Source organism: Dasypus novemcinctus, chromosome 17 (genome assembly GCF_030445035.2).
Source record: "Dasypus novemcinctus isolate mDasNov1 chromosome 17, mDasNov1.1.hap2, whole genome shotgun sequence".
Classification (NCBI taxonomy): Eukaryota; Metazoa; Chordata; class Mammalia; order Cingulata; family Dasypodidae; genus Dasypus; species Dasypus novemcinctus.
The window spans coordinates 15155160-15172446 of record NC_080689.1 but is presented as its reverse complement, the minus strand read 5'-3'; the positions used below and the strand labels follow the sequence as shown (position 1 = coordinate 15172446).

Below are 17287 nucleotides of genomic sequence, written 5' to 3'. Positions count from 1 at the left end.
ATCTTCATAGAGGTGACTATAGACATGATATTATCCCTTTAAGTTTCTCCTCCTCTCCATTCCCATGTAAGGCAAGGATTATCCAATGAAAGGTAGCATGAATGGAAGATTTTGGAGACTGCTAAAAATGGTCATGAGGGGATGTCTATAATGATCAAAATCATGTTTATTTTTGGAGGATGGGTGGGGTTATTTTGGGATTGGGGCACATGGAGAGGCTACTTTTATGGTTGGCAAAATTCTGGGTGGGATTCACCTTAAGCTATGCATTTGTTTTGTGCGGTTTTCTGCAATTGTGCTTTATTATAAAATTAAAAATTTTTAAGTCATGTTGAGTTTCTGCTGACATTTGCAATGTTTGTCTGTGCCCTTTGATCTCTGTAGGTCTTAGCCCCACAGAGTTGCCATTTGACTGCCTCGAGAAGACCAGCCGAATGCTCAGCTCCACATATAATTCTGAGAAGGCTGTTGTGAAAACATGGCGCCACCTTGCTGAGAGCTTCGGATTGAAGCGGGATGAGATTGGCGGCATGTCAGATGGCATGCAGCTCTTTGACCGCATCAGCACAGCAGGCTACAGCATTCCAGAGCTGCTCACAAAACTGGTTCAAATCGAGCGGCTGGATGCTGTGGAGTCCCTGTGTGCAGACATATTGGAGTGGGCTGGAGTCGTGCCACCCACCTCCCAACCACCCACAACATCCTGAGGAGCATGACTGTGAACTATCCTTCTCTAGGATGAGCCAAGGGACCTAACTGAGGGTTCTGGAGGGAGTGGTGCCAAAAGAATCAAGACTTTTTCTGATATGTCACCAGCGTAAACCTTTGGCTGTTCCAAAGAGCAAGAGGAAATAAGGCCAATCTTCCAAACTAACCAAAGATAAAGGATTAAAACTGGGATCCTCCCAGCTATCCACTTGTACCTCACCAGACAGAATGAATATTTATTCATTCATCCTTTCATCCAGTCAGCCATTAATTCATTCTGTAGACATTGTTGAATGCCCGATTGAACCAAACAATGTGGGAATGACAAAGGGAAAGAATCCAGTCCTTGCCTTTAAGGAGTTTACAATCTAGTGAGAGAAATAAAATGTGCCACGTCTATAAATTGCTTCAATAGAAGACAAAACTGAATAAAGGGATACTAAGAAAATGTAATAAAATTTCTAAGAGAGGGAGATGGCTAGTCACTGGGGTGATGAAGAGAGCAGCTTGAAGGTTTTGGCAAAATGGCTATAAAATGCAGAGAGCCCATTCCATGTATTATTTCTGGTTCAGTACAATTGTGTTGATATCCTATATGGGTTCTTTAGGATAGCTTTACCTATCCTTGAGGTCATTCATATTTTCTACAACACTTCCAGTCAATATATGAAGAGCTCCCTCTCTGGTCTGCTTTATGTTACAGATATGTGAGGCACATATTTTTCCAATCAAGTAGATCTATGTGGTAGCCAATATTATTAATTGCCTGAAACCTAGACCTGGTAACCCAATGGTTTTGTATTACTTGTGAATTACCTTCCATTTTCCTCACTAGTCAGATTTGACTTTTGGGGGACAGCAATGCTCAAGGATATAGTTTAAATTATGTGTCAAGGAGATGATGTGGCTCAGTGGCTGAGCTCCAGCTTCCACATATTAGGTCCCTGGCCCAGGTACCTAAAAAAAAAAAAAAAAATTATAATGTGTCAGGCTATGCCTTTGCTTCCAACAAAAAGGAATAGTAAATGTGCTTAGAAAGGAAAATGACAACTTCCTAAGAGTTCAGCCATGCATAATTCCAGATTTCAAGAGTATCTAAGACTTATGGCTAAGCCTCATATCATGAAAGTTTCAGACTGCAGGTCTTCTGAGCCATTCAGCAAGAATGGAGCCCTGCAGTGTGATGGAGGGAGCCCTGGAGTTGGAGTTCAGAGACCTGAGTTCTAGTTGTGCCACCTTGGGCAATTTTCCTCTCCCTCCCTTGGCTTTCGTTTCTTTTCTGCAATTGAGAGACTTGAATTAACCAGGTTCTAAGGTCCTCCCAGATCTGGTAGTCTGTGGGTCTGTAATCAGGAAAAGTAAGGTTCCATTGAGCAGAAAGAAAGTAGGGGTGTAGGAAATGCAAGCCTTTTGAGGTACTCCATGAAGATGAATATACAGGTGAGTCACCAAGAAAACAGAAAAACTCAGACTTGGAGTTTTCACAGAAACTGTAATTGTTTGAAATAACTTTTAGAGATAAAATTTGTAAACCGAAATTGTTCTTGGCAGATTCTTTTATTATAACTGTAATTGCCAAGAGCTCAGGAGCCAGGGCAATGGTCATACCAGAGGGTTAATTTAGAGTTCACTGCTGAGCACCTCTAATGAGAGATTTGACTACTGTTATTACAAAATTAAAACAAATTCTCTGATTTCTACAGTGATGTATTAAATTTTTTTAATTGTTCACATGACTGAGCAAATGCTTTGGGGATGGGGAGAATCAGTCATTTCCCACCAATGAATGTAGAACATACTGTGATATGATCCTAATTAGGTCCTGAATATTTAATATCATCATTCACTGTGTCTGTTTGCCTTTTTTCTTCCCCAGAACCTATTTGGTATAGCCTGTAAGCAAAATACTCCACAGCAAAACTTAATTAGCCTTTTAATTCCTCTTTATCGTATGGTTTCCCTTTTCCCTGCTTTGTGATAATGCTGATGAACGTCTCTCCCTTAATCAGACTACAAATGTCATATTGATGTGGGCTATGGGTGGAAGGCTCTTTGTCTCTTCAGAGATAACTAAGTTATTTGACTTGTGGGTGTGGAATGGTAAGAGGCTGCAGTCCTGCCCTTAGGGACGGTGACAGCAGGCTCCAGTCCCAGGAAATGTTTAACAAAGCAAGGGCTATAAACTTTAAGTATTTAGGGGAAATGCAAAAACCAAGGCTTATCTAAAATGTCTGGAGTCCTTGCTAAAAGCTTACCTAAGATGTGAAAGAGATATATGCTAATTGAAGCCTATTGAGAACTGAAACAAAGGGACCATTTGGCCTTTCCTCTCTGTATAAAAGACGTTTGAAAATCTTGTTCCGGGCTCGGGATTCAAACAGAAAGTTCCCGAGTCCGGCCGGCCGTCAATAAACATTTTTCCTTCTCAAAATCATTCCTGAGTCCTGGCCTCTCTATTCTCAAATAATTGAACTTCTCTTAAATTCCACAACATTAATGGCGACCCAGATGGGACAAAAATGAAGGCCAGAGACGGTAGCATTTTGCTGCCCCTTCCAAATCCCCGAGGAAGCCGGGAGGACTCGGGTGAACCCCAAATCTGGGCGCCCCTGGATTAAATTTAATCCAGAAAAGATGTGGGCTCCACCAGAATCTTCCCGACAAAATCAAGGGGCAATGGAAGGTCTGAAGAGAAAGATTCTGGGAACGAAAAAGAACTCCAAACATGGAAGAAGGTAAGACTCCCCGGGTGAGCAGAGTCTGGAAGGCCCTAGCTTTAATTGCTAGGAAGGGGAGGCTGATCACCTCCCGAGAGAACCCTAGTAGCCCCAGAAGGCTGGGGGGAAGCCGTTCTCTCTAGGCTTGGGAAAAGGAGGAAAACCGGGGAAAAGCCCTGGTGTTTTGGGTTTGTCTAACTGCATGTTAGAATCTGGTACTGGTCTTATATCCACTAAAGGAGTGGAGTCTCGATTTTAATAGGAAGGGTATTTATAGGTTCGAGTCCTAATATCCTGGAAATTGGTCTAGATTAAGGAAAACAAAACTTGGTTACAGGAAAATGGATCGGCTTTTCTGGTGGAGCTTGGTCTGGGTGTAAAGTTTAAACAGTGGAAAAGTCTAGCTGAAATCTTTTGTTATGGTGCTAATTTGTGAATGAATTTGCTTTATACCAAATGTTAAGTGTTCTGAGGTTTGTGATGGCTGTGGGGGCAGCCGTGGTGAAAATAAATATATAAACTTGTGAGTCAGATTAGTGACCTTTGTGCTTCTGTCTGTGTCAGCTCAATGTTAGTGTTGGAGTTGTGTCCTTACATGAAGTAGAATTACAGCTGAGCTGGAGCCCTCCCTTGCCATTGGCAAGGGGGTGAAATGATTCTGGGGCAAAAGCTGAGGAGTCTAGATGTTTGTGCATGTTCTGGTGTCTTGTCTCTGGTCTGGCCCTTTGCCGGGGCTTGGAGGCCATCTGTGTCCGCGCCAAGCACCCAAGTTTGTTGGGGATGTCCCAGTCAGGGTGGCTGGGTCCCTGGGAGAGTTGCCAAATTTGAGTAGGTTCTGTCTGCCCATTTTGGCTGAAAGCTGGAAAGGGGGGAGCGGCTTGCCCCTTTCCAGTGAGTCCACCCTTCTATTCATAAGCCGCATTCCTGTTTGTTGTGCACCCGACTGCCTGGAAGGGGGGGAAGTGAAGGAGGTGAAAAGCAGAATCAGAATAAATGCAGTAAAGTTCCCTCCTTAGGGTGTCAAAGCCAAAATACGTTTGCATTCTGCTCAGGTTCTTAGAAGGTATTGTAGTAACCTTAAGTAAGAGAATGTGTTCTGTGAAGGTAAACTTTGTATTAAGGGTATAAATAATTATAAAAGTTTTACAAAGCATTGTTTAAGGTATTTAAGTGGCTAATTGCAGAAAGTCATTATTTAACAAAACTGAATTGATAATAATAATAATAAAAGGCAATTTTATAACAAACTTTTTCGGCAGCCAATCTCCCCTGCCAACTTGCTTCCAAAAAAACTGTTTCTAGTATTGCATGCTACTAAGTATTTAAAGTGAAAAAAAAAGTTCATTATTTTAACAAACTTGTTCAGTATTAATGGCAATTATATGTTGTAAGAAGTTTGCCTGGTAACTCAGTATGTGGGATATATGGAATGTGTTTTTATTGTTAAGGAAACAGAAGATGATTTTGTCCTAAGATAAAATGATTGATTATTGGAAAGAGTAGAGTGTGGGACAGAACCTGAATGAATACTGAAAGTGTAGAAGGTTTGTGGAAGGGAAATTTTTATGATTAAATTGAGTAAGATCAATATACAAAGAAAATATTTTATCAATAGCTTCTTGTGCTTTAACCTCATCATATCCTCAATGTTTGAAGAAGAGTTCTTTTAAAAGAACATTTTATGTTCTAGAAATCAAATCCTGAAAAGTAGCCTTTTATTTCAAACTAACTGCAAGAGATTTATTCTTTTACTTTAAAGGAAAAATTAAAGTAATGGTTAAGTTCATTTAATATAAGTTGAATGAAAGGTATTTAAAGGTGTTATAAAATTAATAGGTTTTAAAAAAATTAATAAAAACTGTAACTAAGAGTTAAAATCATTTATAAATGCATTTATATTGTAAAACAGTGGAAAGACAATAACTGAGATTATAGCTGGGTGAATTTAGCCTGAAACTATTATTTTAGTGTAAATTCTACACTAACCTTTCCTTTGTTTATGGTTGCTTCAGGCCTAACCTCGCCCTTTGCCTTTGCCTACGGTTATTTCATAATTGAGAAGAGCTGGGACATCACTGTCTCCTCTTCTGGTATTAGTAACCCTTTCTCTCATGAATTCAAGTGTAAACTAAATAAATTGCTGCCTGATAGAATAAGGTTAAATGACCACTGGAGTTTTATTATCTCCAAAACCAAAAGGGGGGTGGAGGGGGAGAAGTCTCCTGCCTTGACGGTCAGTGTTCCTAAGAGTGGCAATTCATGAGAGAAAGCAGTCTGTCTCCCTGAGGCTTCAAATAGCCTCAGTAAATATATATAAAGTTAATCTTGTGGCTTATCCAAAATTCTGCTGATTTCAAAGTAAAGTGTAAAGTTCTAAAACAAAATGGTGCTAAGGCATTGAGAACATTTTGGTTATTACAATCCATTAAGTAAGAAAGAAAATTCTTGTGGTAAACTGCATGGTCATAGTGCAAATTAAGAAGAGTTTCAAAAGTCTTTGAAAAGTTTAAAGTAACTAAAGTCATGTTGTTGTGCCAAACTATTCATGTCTGCCTATTTGCTCAAATTGTTGAAAATTAAATATGCAGTTATATTTATAAATATTCTTAAAGCCCAAATTGAACTAAGCAGGATGAAAAAGTCATAGAAATCTGATTATGGAAACAATTGGGAAAGGGCCTCCTCTTTGCAAGAGCTTTTAAGGCAAGACTAGGTGTGGCAGATTAAACCTATCTACTAGGCTAGGGAATTAAGAATCAGTTTGCCTGGTAATTTCCCAGTTTAAACCTTTGTCAGCCATAAATTGGAAAAAACAAAACAAAGATTAGGTTAATTTTCACAGAAGAAAAATATTGATGTAACCCGGCGGCCTGCTGCCTCAGTCTCCCACTCCCGGGTTGGACAGCAGTGGAGGAGACCAGTTTAGGCCAGTCCTATGGGCAGTGGAAGGATGCCCAAGAAGGAGCTAACTAAGTCGGTGCCATTTCAGCACTAAATTCTATTCCTTATTTGACAAAGGGGGGGAGCAGGTAAAAACTAAAATGGTTGGAATGTGATAGAAGAAGCAGTTAAATCAAACTTTTGCGTGGGAAAGTTAAATCTCAGATAAGCTGTAACTTCTGAAGTATCCAATCTATGGAAAAACAGGAAGAGCTTGCATGCTAGGCTTAGGGGTATAAATTGTGTCATTTTTCTTTGTTCGGGGCACCAGCCATATCTGGCTCTGCGCCCCTTCTTGCAAGATTGAGAATAAAGTATTTTCTTCTCCACAATCTGGTGAGCCTTATTTTCTTCCAGAAGATTTCTTTCCAACAAAATAAGGTAATTAGTGGCTCTATTAACAAATTTCAGTAAGTAAAGGAAAGTCCATAAAAACTATGGAGAGATCTTTCCTGGGTTATGATTTTAAAAAATTAAGTAATTGTGTAATGTGTTTTGAAACCTGGAAGTCAGTATGCATGTGTTTTAAAACCTGGTAGTCAGTTATGCTTTTAAATTAATAATTTTCATAACTTAAAGAAAAGAAGTTTTTAGCTTCCTGTAAGGGAAAAGAGAACATTCCTTGCATAAACTATTATGGTTTCAATTTTATTTAACTTGAGTGTAATCTCCCATAGTTAATTTATAAACTAAATTAACATTATATGTACAAAATCTTTACAGTAATGAAAATTGTAAGTTCACATTGGTGAAATTAGGCTAAAGGGAAAAGATTGTAGATATGCTCTCTTAAATAAAGAGTAAATTTCTTTCATTGGTAATTGTAATTTAGTAAGTTTATTTAAACATGAGGTGGCTACTCAATGTGGTTATAGTCAATTATAAAGAGTCTGTAAAACATCTTCCAAACTGAAAATGTTTAAATAGTTCTAGTTGTAGAAGTTATTGTTAACTAAAGAAACTTAGATTGGTATTGGTAGCAGAAATAACTTCATGATAATAAACCTGTCTGAAGGCCACTGCAAAATACACATTTAAGTAAATGGTAATAAAAAGTTGTCTTGATTCTATTGGAAAAATTGTTTTCATTCTAACAATGAAAAATAATATTTTTCCTCTATTACTAAAGTAAAGCACCTACTGTTATCTTCATAGTAAAATTGTGTAAGTAAATAGTCATTTGATATATGTATTGCGTTAAGTCGTTTAAAATATATATAAAACAAGGAATAAACTTTAACATTGTCAAACTCTTGTGCATTCGAACCAGGCCTTGTATACATTACAGGTGGCCTCTCCATGTGAGTTATTGGCTAGGCTGGTCACTGACCCCTCAATTAAAAAAATGTGCTATATCAGTCTCTGGTTCTGCTCCTGAAGTTGATGGAAACTATATTGCAGTTTCAAGCTCCTGCAGCCAATAATGACTCGGTACAGCCAAGTGTACAATGGATATCGCCTCCAGACTGGCACTGTTCCATGGTGCCAGAGAGCACTATGCACCAGGCTAGTAGAATACTGGAAAATCTCTGGAATACTGGAAGGATGCTGCAACTTGCTCACTGCGTTGAAGAACATGCTGAGTGGAGCCATGATACCAGGAGACTGTAAGTAAAACTTGAGCACAATTGGCATTATGGCCTGCTCTCATGGAGAGATAACATGTAAAGTATTACAAACCTGAAACTCAAAACTAATAATGGCAACTCTGAATCCTTATGCATTAAGTAATACATTAGTTAATATTAAGTGCTGTACTTTTATCCTGTACTAAATATATGCCTAATAATTGTAATGTTATCTTTTCTATTTTGGATCAAGTGCAGAAGTATATTAGACATGTTAAATTCCTGGTAAAATCATTTTCTAAACAGTTAATAACATGTCTATAGAATAAGGTGGCAGTCTCAGCCAGTCTCAGTTAGCAAAAGTGAGGCTTGCTTGCTGATGGTGAGTCACCTATTGAACAAGTCAAAATTGCTAGAAATTGTACAATGAAAACCAAGGTGTAAAAATCTTTATTCTGTAGTTCTGATCACTCCCACAGGTGAAAACTAAGAGTATTTCCAAATTAGTGTTCTAATCCTGAGTGAAGCCAGTTGCCCAAGGAGTGCCAGTTCACCAGGAGCATCTGACAGAGCGAATGAGTGTCAATCATTGAACAGCTTGGAATGTGTCTTCAGACAAAGCTAAGTGTCTGTTGCAATTTCTCTCTAAAGATGGATAACTTAAAAAAGAATATATATGCTGTTCCCACCAGCTTTTAAGGAATGCCATCTTTATAGGCATCTAATCTTGTCTATCTCTGTGATCCAATGTGTCCTCTTTTAAAAACGGGTATTCCAAATTTTTAATTAAGTTTGTTTCTTTCAGAGTGAACATCTTATTAACCATATGAAAACTTCATCCAACTTCGTACAGAATGCCAGATCCATCTTCCTCCAGTTAGAATAAATTAAAGAGTTTTTACACCTTATTAGGCAATGACTACAGCCCATGGCCAGCAGGAAGCAGTTACAGAAAAGAGATCGTCTCCCTTCAGCACCCCTTTTAAATTAAAGGTGTAAACTCTTTAAGAGTAAAATAAAAGTAATAGATGGATCTGGAACCTGACTGGAAATCCACGTGAGTGCCAGTGGCAGCAGAATAACTGCGGGAGGCCCCTGCCCAAGATTCTGCTGTCCAGAATGAAAAGTTCTAAACTTCTAAAAACGGTCCTTGATGCTGTACTAAAGACTGATAAATAATCAGTCAAGACAACAAACAGTCATCCACCTCATAGCTACAACAATAATTATGCCAAAGCTTAGCAAGTAAACTTTGACAAAGGGGGGGAATGATGTGGGCTATGGGTGGAAGGCTCTTTGTCTCTTCAGAGATAACTAAGTTATTTGACTTGTGGGTGTGGAATGGTAAGAGGCTGCAGTCCTGCCCTTAGGGACGGTGACAGCAGGCTCCAGTCCCAGGAAATGTTTAACAAAGCAAGGGCTATAAACTTTAAGTATTTAGGGGAAATGCAAAAACCAAGGCTTATCTAAAATGTCTGGAGTCCTTGCTAAAAGCTTACCTAAGATGTGAAAGAGATATATGCTAATTGAAGCCTATTGAGAACTGAAACAAAGGGACCATTTGGCCTTTCCTCTCTGTATAAAAGACGTTTGAAAATCTTGTTCCGGGCTCGGGATTCAAACAGAAAGTTCCCGAGTCCGGCCGGCCGTCAATAAACCATTTTTCCTTCTCAAAATCATTCCTGAGTCCTGGCCTCTCTATTCTCAAATAATTGAACTTCTCTTAAATTCCACAACAATATGTGATGAGTATTCTATTTCAGGATAACAAAGTTTTCAGGGAAGGAGGAGAGGTAGCTGCTCTCCGTCTGAGTAATTTTACCTGGTTTCACACTATTAGAATTTTGGTCCAACCAGCATCAGACTGTGTTTCAGTGACTCAACATGCCACTTTTAGGGAGCCAGTCTTTATATTGTTACACATTCTTCTGCCATTTATTTATTTGGAAACAAATCCAGGAAAGGTTTACTCTGATGGAGCATTAACTTGCATTATGGAATTCAGAATCACTGGGGGCCATAATGACTATGAGACTGGCCCAGACTGGGGCCCCATCCTGCCATTTTGTTTGGAGGTAGTCTTTATTTTGCTATACTTAAATATTTTTTAAACACTGTGGTTAAGCTGTGACCCTTAACCAGTGAAGTCTTAATTTTCAATATTTTTGTCTAATTCTGTATATATAACTTATTATATTTACACTCTCAATAAACAAAAAGTTGTACAGACTGATGCAGTGTGAGCTCTTTGAAGGGGGCAGAGGTGTGAGTGGAGAAAGTTCTAAGCTGAAATTGTTCTGTTTCCTGATGAGACTATAGGATTGGGACCAGCCAGATACAATTACCTAAACTGTTATACCCTGAGCCATCATTCAGCAGAGGTAAGTACTACAATGAGATTATGTAAAAACCACCTGAACACTGCTTTCCAAGTTGCCATCATTAGTTTATAAGGCGTTATTTCACAACTGCTGCTGTGTGGCAAACCATCTTGAAATTCAATGGTATAAAGCAACATTTATTTTTATAGCTCAGGGGTCAGTAGGGGTCTGTTGATCTAGTTTGAGTCAGGCGATCTCAGCTGAGCTTGGTTATGCATCACCTGCCTGGGACCACTCTGCTCCATTGCCTTTCATTGTCCTCCTAAAACCAGCGAGCTAGCCCAGGCATGTCCTCATCCCACAATGACAGAAGCGAAAAGAGAGTAGAAACACAAAATTTCTTAAGGCTCAGGCTCAGAACTGGTGCACTGTCACTTCTAGCTCATTCTGTTGGCCAAAGCAAGTTACATGGCCAAACCCAGAGTCAAGAATAGAGAAATAGACTCTACCCTATTTGTGTGAGGAACTGCAAAGTCAAATGCCAAAGGGCATGGATATAGGAAGGGGTGAAGCAATGGGACAGTTACTGCAAAATTCTATAGGTATATTACTTTCCCATTGTTGCTGTAACAACCACAACATAGTGCCTTAAAACAATACAAATTTATGATCTCCCAGTTTTGGAGTCAGAAGTCTAAAATGCGTCAGTAAGGCTGTGCATCCCTTCTGGAAGCTTTCGAAGAGAATCCATTCCCTTGCTTTTTCCGGCTTCTAGAGGCTGCTTGCAATCCTTGGCTCTCAGCCTTCCTCCATCCTCCCAGCCAAAGATCACAGCACTCTGACCTCTGCTTCCTTCATCACGTCTACTTCACTGACTCTCCTGCCTCCCTCTTTCCCTTGCAAGGACTCTCGTGATCACATTGGCTCCACCTGGTTAATACAGGTTCCTCTCCCCATCTCGAGTTCCTTACCCGAATCATACCTGCATATGCCATGTAAGGTCATATATCCACAGGTTCCAGGAATTAGGATGGGGACATCTTTGTGGGGTCATTATTCTCCCTACCATCCAAAGTGGTAAATTGTTGTGAAACATAGCAAAGCAACAACTTCAGGGACAGCACTCTGTCAAAATGTACTTTCCAGCTGGGCCTATTTTAATTGTATTTATAAAGCACAAAATAAGCAATGGCGGCCTCCTGCTGGGGATTCTGGAAGAGAGAACGGACTGAGAGCTCCCAAGAAGAAAGCACGGCTGGTTCAGTGGTGCTCAGTTCCAATGTGTGTATGGTGGTGTTACCAGATTTTATCTAGGTTCTTGGTTATGCTGCAGAAATGAATTTTGAGAGCACACCAGGTGAATTAGGTCAGTAATTTATTCATGTAGGGAGGGAAGAGAAATGGGAGAAAATAACAGAGCAGGGGTCCCAGGTAGAGAGGAAGGGGCTGAAAAGGGATGAAGAGGGCTGATTTACAAGCTACAGTTCCCCATTATAGATGATAAATGTCAAGGTTTACCTGCGTGGCCACTTGGTAGAGGAAAGATGGCAAAAGTAGCACAGAGAGGACAAGGTACGGGTTTAGAAGCTAGAGAACAGGGCGAGCGCGCGCTCAAGTCTCGTGGTTTGCCTTTAAACTGTTAATTATTCCACCCCTTTGCTAATGGCAGAGGAGGGGGTTCCAGCCGTTTGCTGTTTGGATTGATTACCCCTCCCATCAATCCCTTAGTGAGGACCCAATGATAAAGTTCTTAGGGAATATTTCCGGGCGTTTCCTTGCTCCCAGGAAGAAGTTTTTGTTCTGCATAGCAGAATCTTGGCGGTGGGGGTCCTCCAGCAGCCATCTTGGGGGTTACTGATGTCCATGTGGACTCTCTGCCAGGTTCCAGATCCGCCTATTAATTTCCTATCTTACTAGCCTGCTTCAGTGGGACTGCCTGCACTGTCCTGCCGGGTTGGATTTGCCCGCCCCGGTGGTTGGTCTGCATGGGCACACAAGCTCCGCCTTCCTACCTCTATCCTTACCCATCCAAATGGGCTGTGGCAGAGCACTCCATGACTGTCCCCAACTTTGAGTTGGAGGGTGTCTGTTCAGGGCTTTGCTCAGATTTATTTACTTATTTTAATACTTCCTAATGAATCATTCTCTTTGGCAACAGTGATGGCTTCCGAGGCCTAAATGAGTTATTGGCTTCATGTAAAATTGATGCCCTAGCTGTGTTTTGCTTCTTCACCCAATCCACTGGGGTCCCTCAGACACATCTTGCATTTTTCAGTAATAAGCTAAAATCCTGGTATATCTTCCTATATGTGATGGAATGTTTTATGAATCAGGTTCTGTTTCCAATGAAAAGCCACATCTGAGGTGTCGAAGGATAATTTCCAAGCTGTACCTTTTGGTGCAATGATACTTTTCTATCCTTATCAGTCTAGTGAGGAATCAAAATCTTAGCACTTCATTAAAAAAAAAATCCAGTATAAAGATACCTGGTGGATGAAAGTGGAGAGAGATTTAAAACTATTTGCCTGGGAAACAGATGTTTCAAACAATTGGGCTCCCATCTACCATATAGGAGGTTCAGGGTTCAATGCCCAGGGCCTCCTGGTGAGAGCAAGTTGGCCCATGCAGCAAGCTGGCCCACGTGGAGTGCCAGCCCACGCAGGAATGCAGCCCTGCGCAGGAGTGCCGCCCTGCATGGGAATGTGCCCTGTGCAGGAAAAGCCACCCCGCACAGGAGTGCTGGCTGATGTGGAGAGCTGGTGCAGCAAGATGACGCAACAAGAGACATAGAGGAGAGAAAATAAGAAGGCGTAGCAGAACAGGGAACTGAGGTGGCACAAGAGAGTAATCGCCTCTCTTCCACTCCGTAAGATACTAGGAACAGTTCATGGAGCTGCCTTATGAGAATACAAGCAGACACAGAAGAACACACAGCAATGGACACAGACAGCAGACAACGGGGGGAACAAAATGGGGGGGAGGGGATAAATAAAATAATATTTTAAAATAAATAAATAAAAATAATAAAACTATTTGCCTGAGAATCATCCTGAACCTGGCTTGTCACTCAACTTAAAAGTTGCCTACTGGTTCCAAATAAACAGATTCTTCTTCATGTTCTTTTCTTTCTTATTTCTGAAATACCAGTCATCATCATTTACATAGGCTAACTACTTCATTTAGGGAAAATATCCCAATGCACAAAGTTTTCTGCCTGGGTCATTTTTAAAGGGAGTTTCAAGTCACTTATCTATGCTTCTGTTTCTTCATCTGTAAAATGGGGATAGTAATGTTATGATGCTTTTAGAATTTTTTTGAGAATTAAATTAAGCAATAAATATAAAACAGTACTCCATTGACACACAATAAATGTTAGGTCCAATAAATGTTAGCTGTCACTACTATTCTTAATTTTGCAGGATATTAGCTAATCTTGAAGGGTAAGGAAACTTAAAATAATAGTTTTAACTGCAAAGAATTTGTAAAGTGGGACCACCAATTCAGAAGGATAACAAGCTCTTGGGGGCAGTTACATAAGAAAAGTTGACACATTCAAAGGAGAATCTGGGAAGAGGATGTGGCTCAACTGATAGAGTGTCTGCCTACCATATAGGAGCTCCAGGGTTCGATACCCAGAGCCTCCTTGCTTGTGTGATGAGCTGGCCCATGTAGAGTACTGCCATGAGAAGTAGTGCTGTGTCACGCAGGGGTGTCCCCCATGTAGGGGAGCCCCACACACAAGGAGTATGCCTCGTAAGGAGAGCTGCCCTGTGTGAAAAAAGCACAGCCTGCCCAGGAATGGCACCCACACACACACACAGCTGACACAGCAAGATGATGCAACAAAAAGGAGGCACAGTTTCCCAGTGCTGCCTGATAATACAAGCGGATGCAGAAGAACACACAGCAAATGTATGCAGAGAGCAGACAACCGGGGGGAAGGGGAGAGAAATAAATAAAATAAATCTTTAAAAAAAAAAAAAAAGGAGAATCTAAAACTAGAGATAAAAATGGTTTCCTATAGTCTGAAATTTAAATAAGCAAATTTTATTGGTATAAGTCTTTGATTGATACCAGTGAAAAGTATCCTATAGAACTGAGTCCAGATTACAGAGAAGGCAGACAGAATGGATGTGCCTGTCTTACGAAATCTCTCAACAAGTTGCCAGCACAACACAGTTCCCTGGAAGACACTACAGGTGCATTGCCAGGAGGGGATGGAAGCAGAAGGTTTAAGCTCAGGGAAAAAAATCCAAAAGAAGGAAAGTAGGAAATGTAACTTACCTGTGATAGACATGGCAAAGAAAAGTTCAAAGTGAGCTCAGAGCAAAACAGTTGTTATGATAATATCTCATAATAAAATAGATGCAAAATAGATGTTCAAGGGATAAATTGATTTATCAAGAACCATATATGTAGTACTGATTAGGGGGTCCAAATCACCACATAGCAGAGCTCTATTCCATCTGAGATCTTAGATGAAAGGTGGGGAGCTTGATGTGAACAGAGACACTGTGGGGTGAGTAGTCATTGACTGTGGGTACATCCTTGACTGCGCTGAGCCTCAGTCTACGTATCTATCAGGGCCGCTGTATGATGTGGATGGCACACTCAAATGAGGTCATTAACGAGGGCTTAATTAAAGGGTTAGTTACCCCGTGTGGCCAGGGCGTCGGATCACAAGGTGCCGCTCCGCAGGGCTAGGATCAGCCAGGCTGCTCCCACTCCAGGACGCAGAGAGAAGGCTGTGAAGAGGAATCCCTGGAGTGGCCAGTGACAACTGGCTGAGGAATGCAACCAACAGAGGTGGCTGGGGAATAAACAACCCGAGCTCATTCTCCCCGCTGGCTCTCCACTGGCTGAGCCCGGAGGTCCCAGGGCCCTGCCAATGCAGTCCCTTCAAGTCAGCCTGAGGGACAGAGAGCAGGGGAGGGAACCTGGCGAGCTCAGCTGGAGACAGGGAGGTCAAACAACACAGAGCAGCTGGCCTGGAGGGCAAGAGGAGAGGTGAATAAACTTCTCACAAATTTCTTCTTCTGTTATACTCCTGGTGCAGCTAAACGGAACGATTTATTTCTCTCCTCCAAAACCGGGGTAGATCAATTAACATTGAGTTTGCTTCGGAGGTTGAGGATGAAATGGCCTGGCTTTCTGGGAATGTTCGTTTCTGTCTATTAGGATTGGTTTTGGCTGCCTGTGACAGTAACTAATGCAAGCACAATGGTATAACTAAAGGAGTTTATTTTTCCCATGTAACAAAGTCCAGGGCACCTGCCATCCTGAGGGTACAGGTGTCCACTTCCTGGTCTCAGGATGGTTGTCCCACCTATTGGTGAATCATCTATGACCCAGCAAAAAGAAAGGGGGAGGAGTGAGCGGGTAAAGGGTCAAAAGCATCTGCCAGCTGGGTCAGTCACCGATGACTGGTAAACACTAGCTTTCCTGGAAGGCCCATCAGCAGCCTTCCACTTACTTTCATTAGCCAGAACCGAGTCACATGGCCACCCTAAAGACAAGGTAGTCTGGGGAGCTGAGTGTTTTCACTGGATAAACTGCTTCACTGACAAACTCAATTTTGTTAGGGAGATAAAAGGGTAAAATGAGTATAGGTAAATGTTGGTGTCATCCATGTTATCTGAAAATACTCTAGACAGAGCTGGTTATTCATCAGAAATCAATCTCCACTTAACCTTTCAAGCAAAACAAGATCAGAAAAAAAATTCTTTATCTGACAGAAATTAATAATCCTAATCAAAACCATTTTTCCCCCCAGAAAATAGGAAACTGTACCTGAACCTGCAGTTAGACAGTTGTTCAAACTTTCTGATGTGAAGAAATCAGCTTTCACTTTTCAGTTGTTATATAAAACATAGCCAAATAAAAAAAATTCTGCTTGGAAAGCTAAAAGTTTTGGTCTTTAATATAAATTTATCCGGGGAAGCGGATGTGGCTCAACTGATATGTCTTCTGCCTACCATATAGGAGGTCCAGAGTTTGAACCCAGGGCCTCCTGGCCCGTGTGGTGAGCTGACCCATGCTCAGTGCTGGCCCATGTGTGAGGAGTGCCATGCCACACAGGGGTGTCTCCTGCATAGGGGAACCCCCCCATGCAAATAAAGTGCAGCCTGCCCAGGCATGGTACCACACACACGGAGAGCTAACACAGCAAGATGATGCAACAAAAAGAGACACAGATTCCCGGTGCCGCTGAGAACACAAGTGGACAAAGCAAATGGACACAAGAAAGCAGACAATGGGGGGGTGGGAGAGAAATAAATAAAAAATAACTTAAAAATATTTTTTTTCTGATGTCTGCATTAAGATTTAAAACCTACTTGTTTAAAACATACAGAATACTTTTAAGAGCAATTTTTAAATAATTTTTAAAAGTTGGTTTTGTTTCAAACAATAAAATCTGATATTTTTTCATGTATATCTTTATTTCTCAGGAATGGAGCACTGATGTAGTATATAAGGTAAAAAGGTTTGTGATTTTGCACTCCCTTACAGATTTCCTGGAAAGGAGATACGACTAGTTAAATTATATTAGCTAAATTATAACTTTGCATCTCTTAATAGGGACCCTCTGTAAAAAATCTGGCAGTTATTCCTATCACCTCCTCAGGAGAGGAGGTTGGTGTAATCATTCTCTATGGAGAGGGAAATTCCAGAAGCCTCCTGCCGTCAGAGAGGGAGGTGCTGAAATACCTGGCCTTGGAGCAAAGGTTTTTCAAATGGAGGGAGTTTGACTTGGCAGGCATGCCTTCTCTTTCTGCACCTGCACCCATGGGTGACATGCCTGGGCTTACAGCTAATTGGCTTGAAAGAGAGAGAGAGAGGTCAAAGGGCCCTTACTGGTTTGAAGATCTAAGTTGCTGCTTCATTGAATTCTATCAAAGCAGGACACAGGAGATATCCTCTGGCACACACTTGCCAAAGAGGACTTGCCAAAACAGCAACTGCAATATTTACCTTGCTCCTTGGCCAAGATAATCACAACCACATGGATGGAACAGGGCTGGCTTTTTTCGTA

At 41.0% G+C, this 17287-nt stretch overlaps 1 protein-coding gene across 3 annotated transcripts in view; it reads left to right on the top strand.

Annotated features, from left to right (window-relative positions):
• Positions 1-10166, top strand: part of EDAR (ectodysplasin A receptor) — a 48089-nt gene extending 37923 nt beyond the window's left edge. For all 3 annotated transcript variants that reach the window (XM_012522209.2, XM_012522208.2, XM_004450507.3), the window contains one exon: positions 385-10166. In XM_012522209.2, coding sequence (XP_012377663.1) covers positions 385-707 — 323 coding nt within the window. In that variant the 3' untranslated portion in view covers positions 708-10166. The remainder of the gene's footprint in view (positions 1-384) is intronic.
• Positions 10167-17287: the final 7121 nt, after the last annotated feature.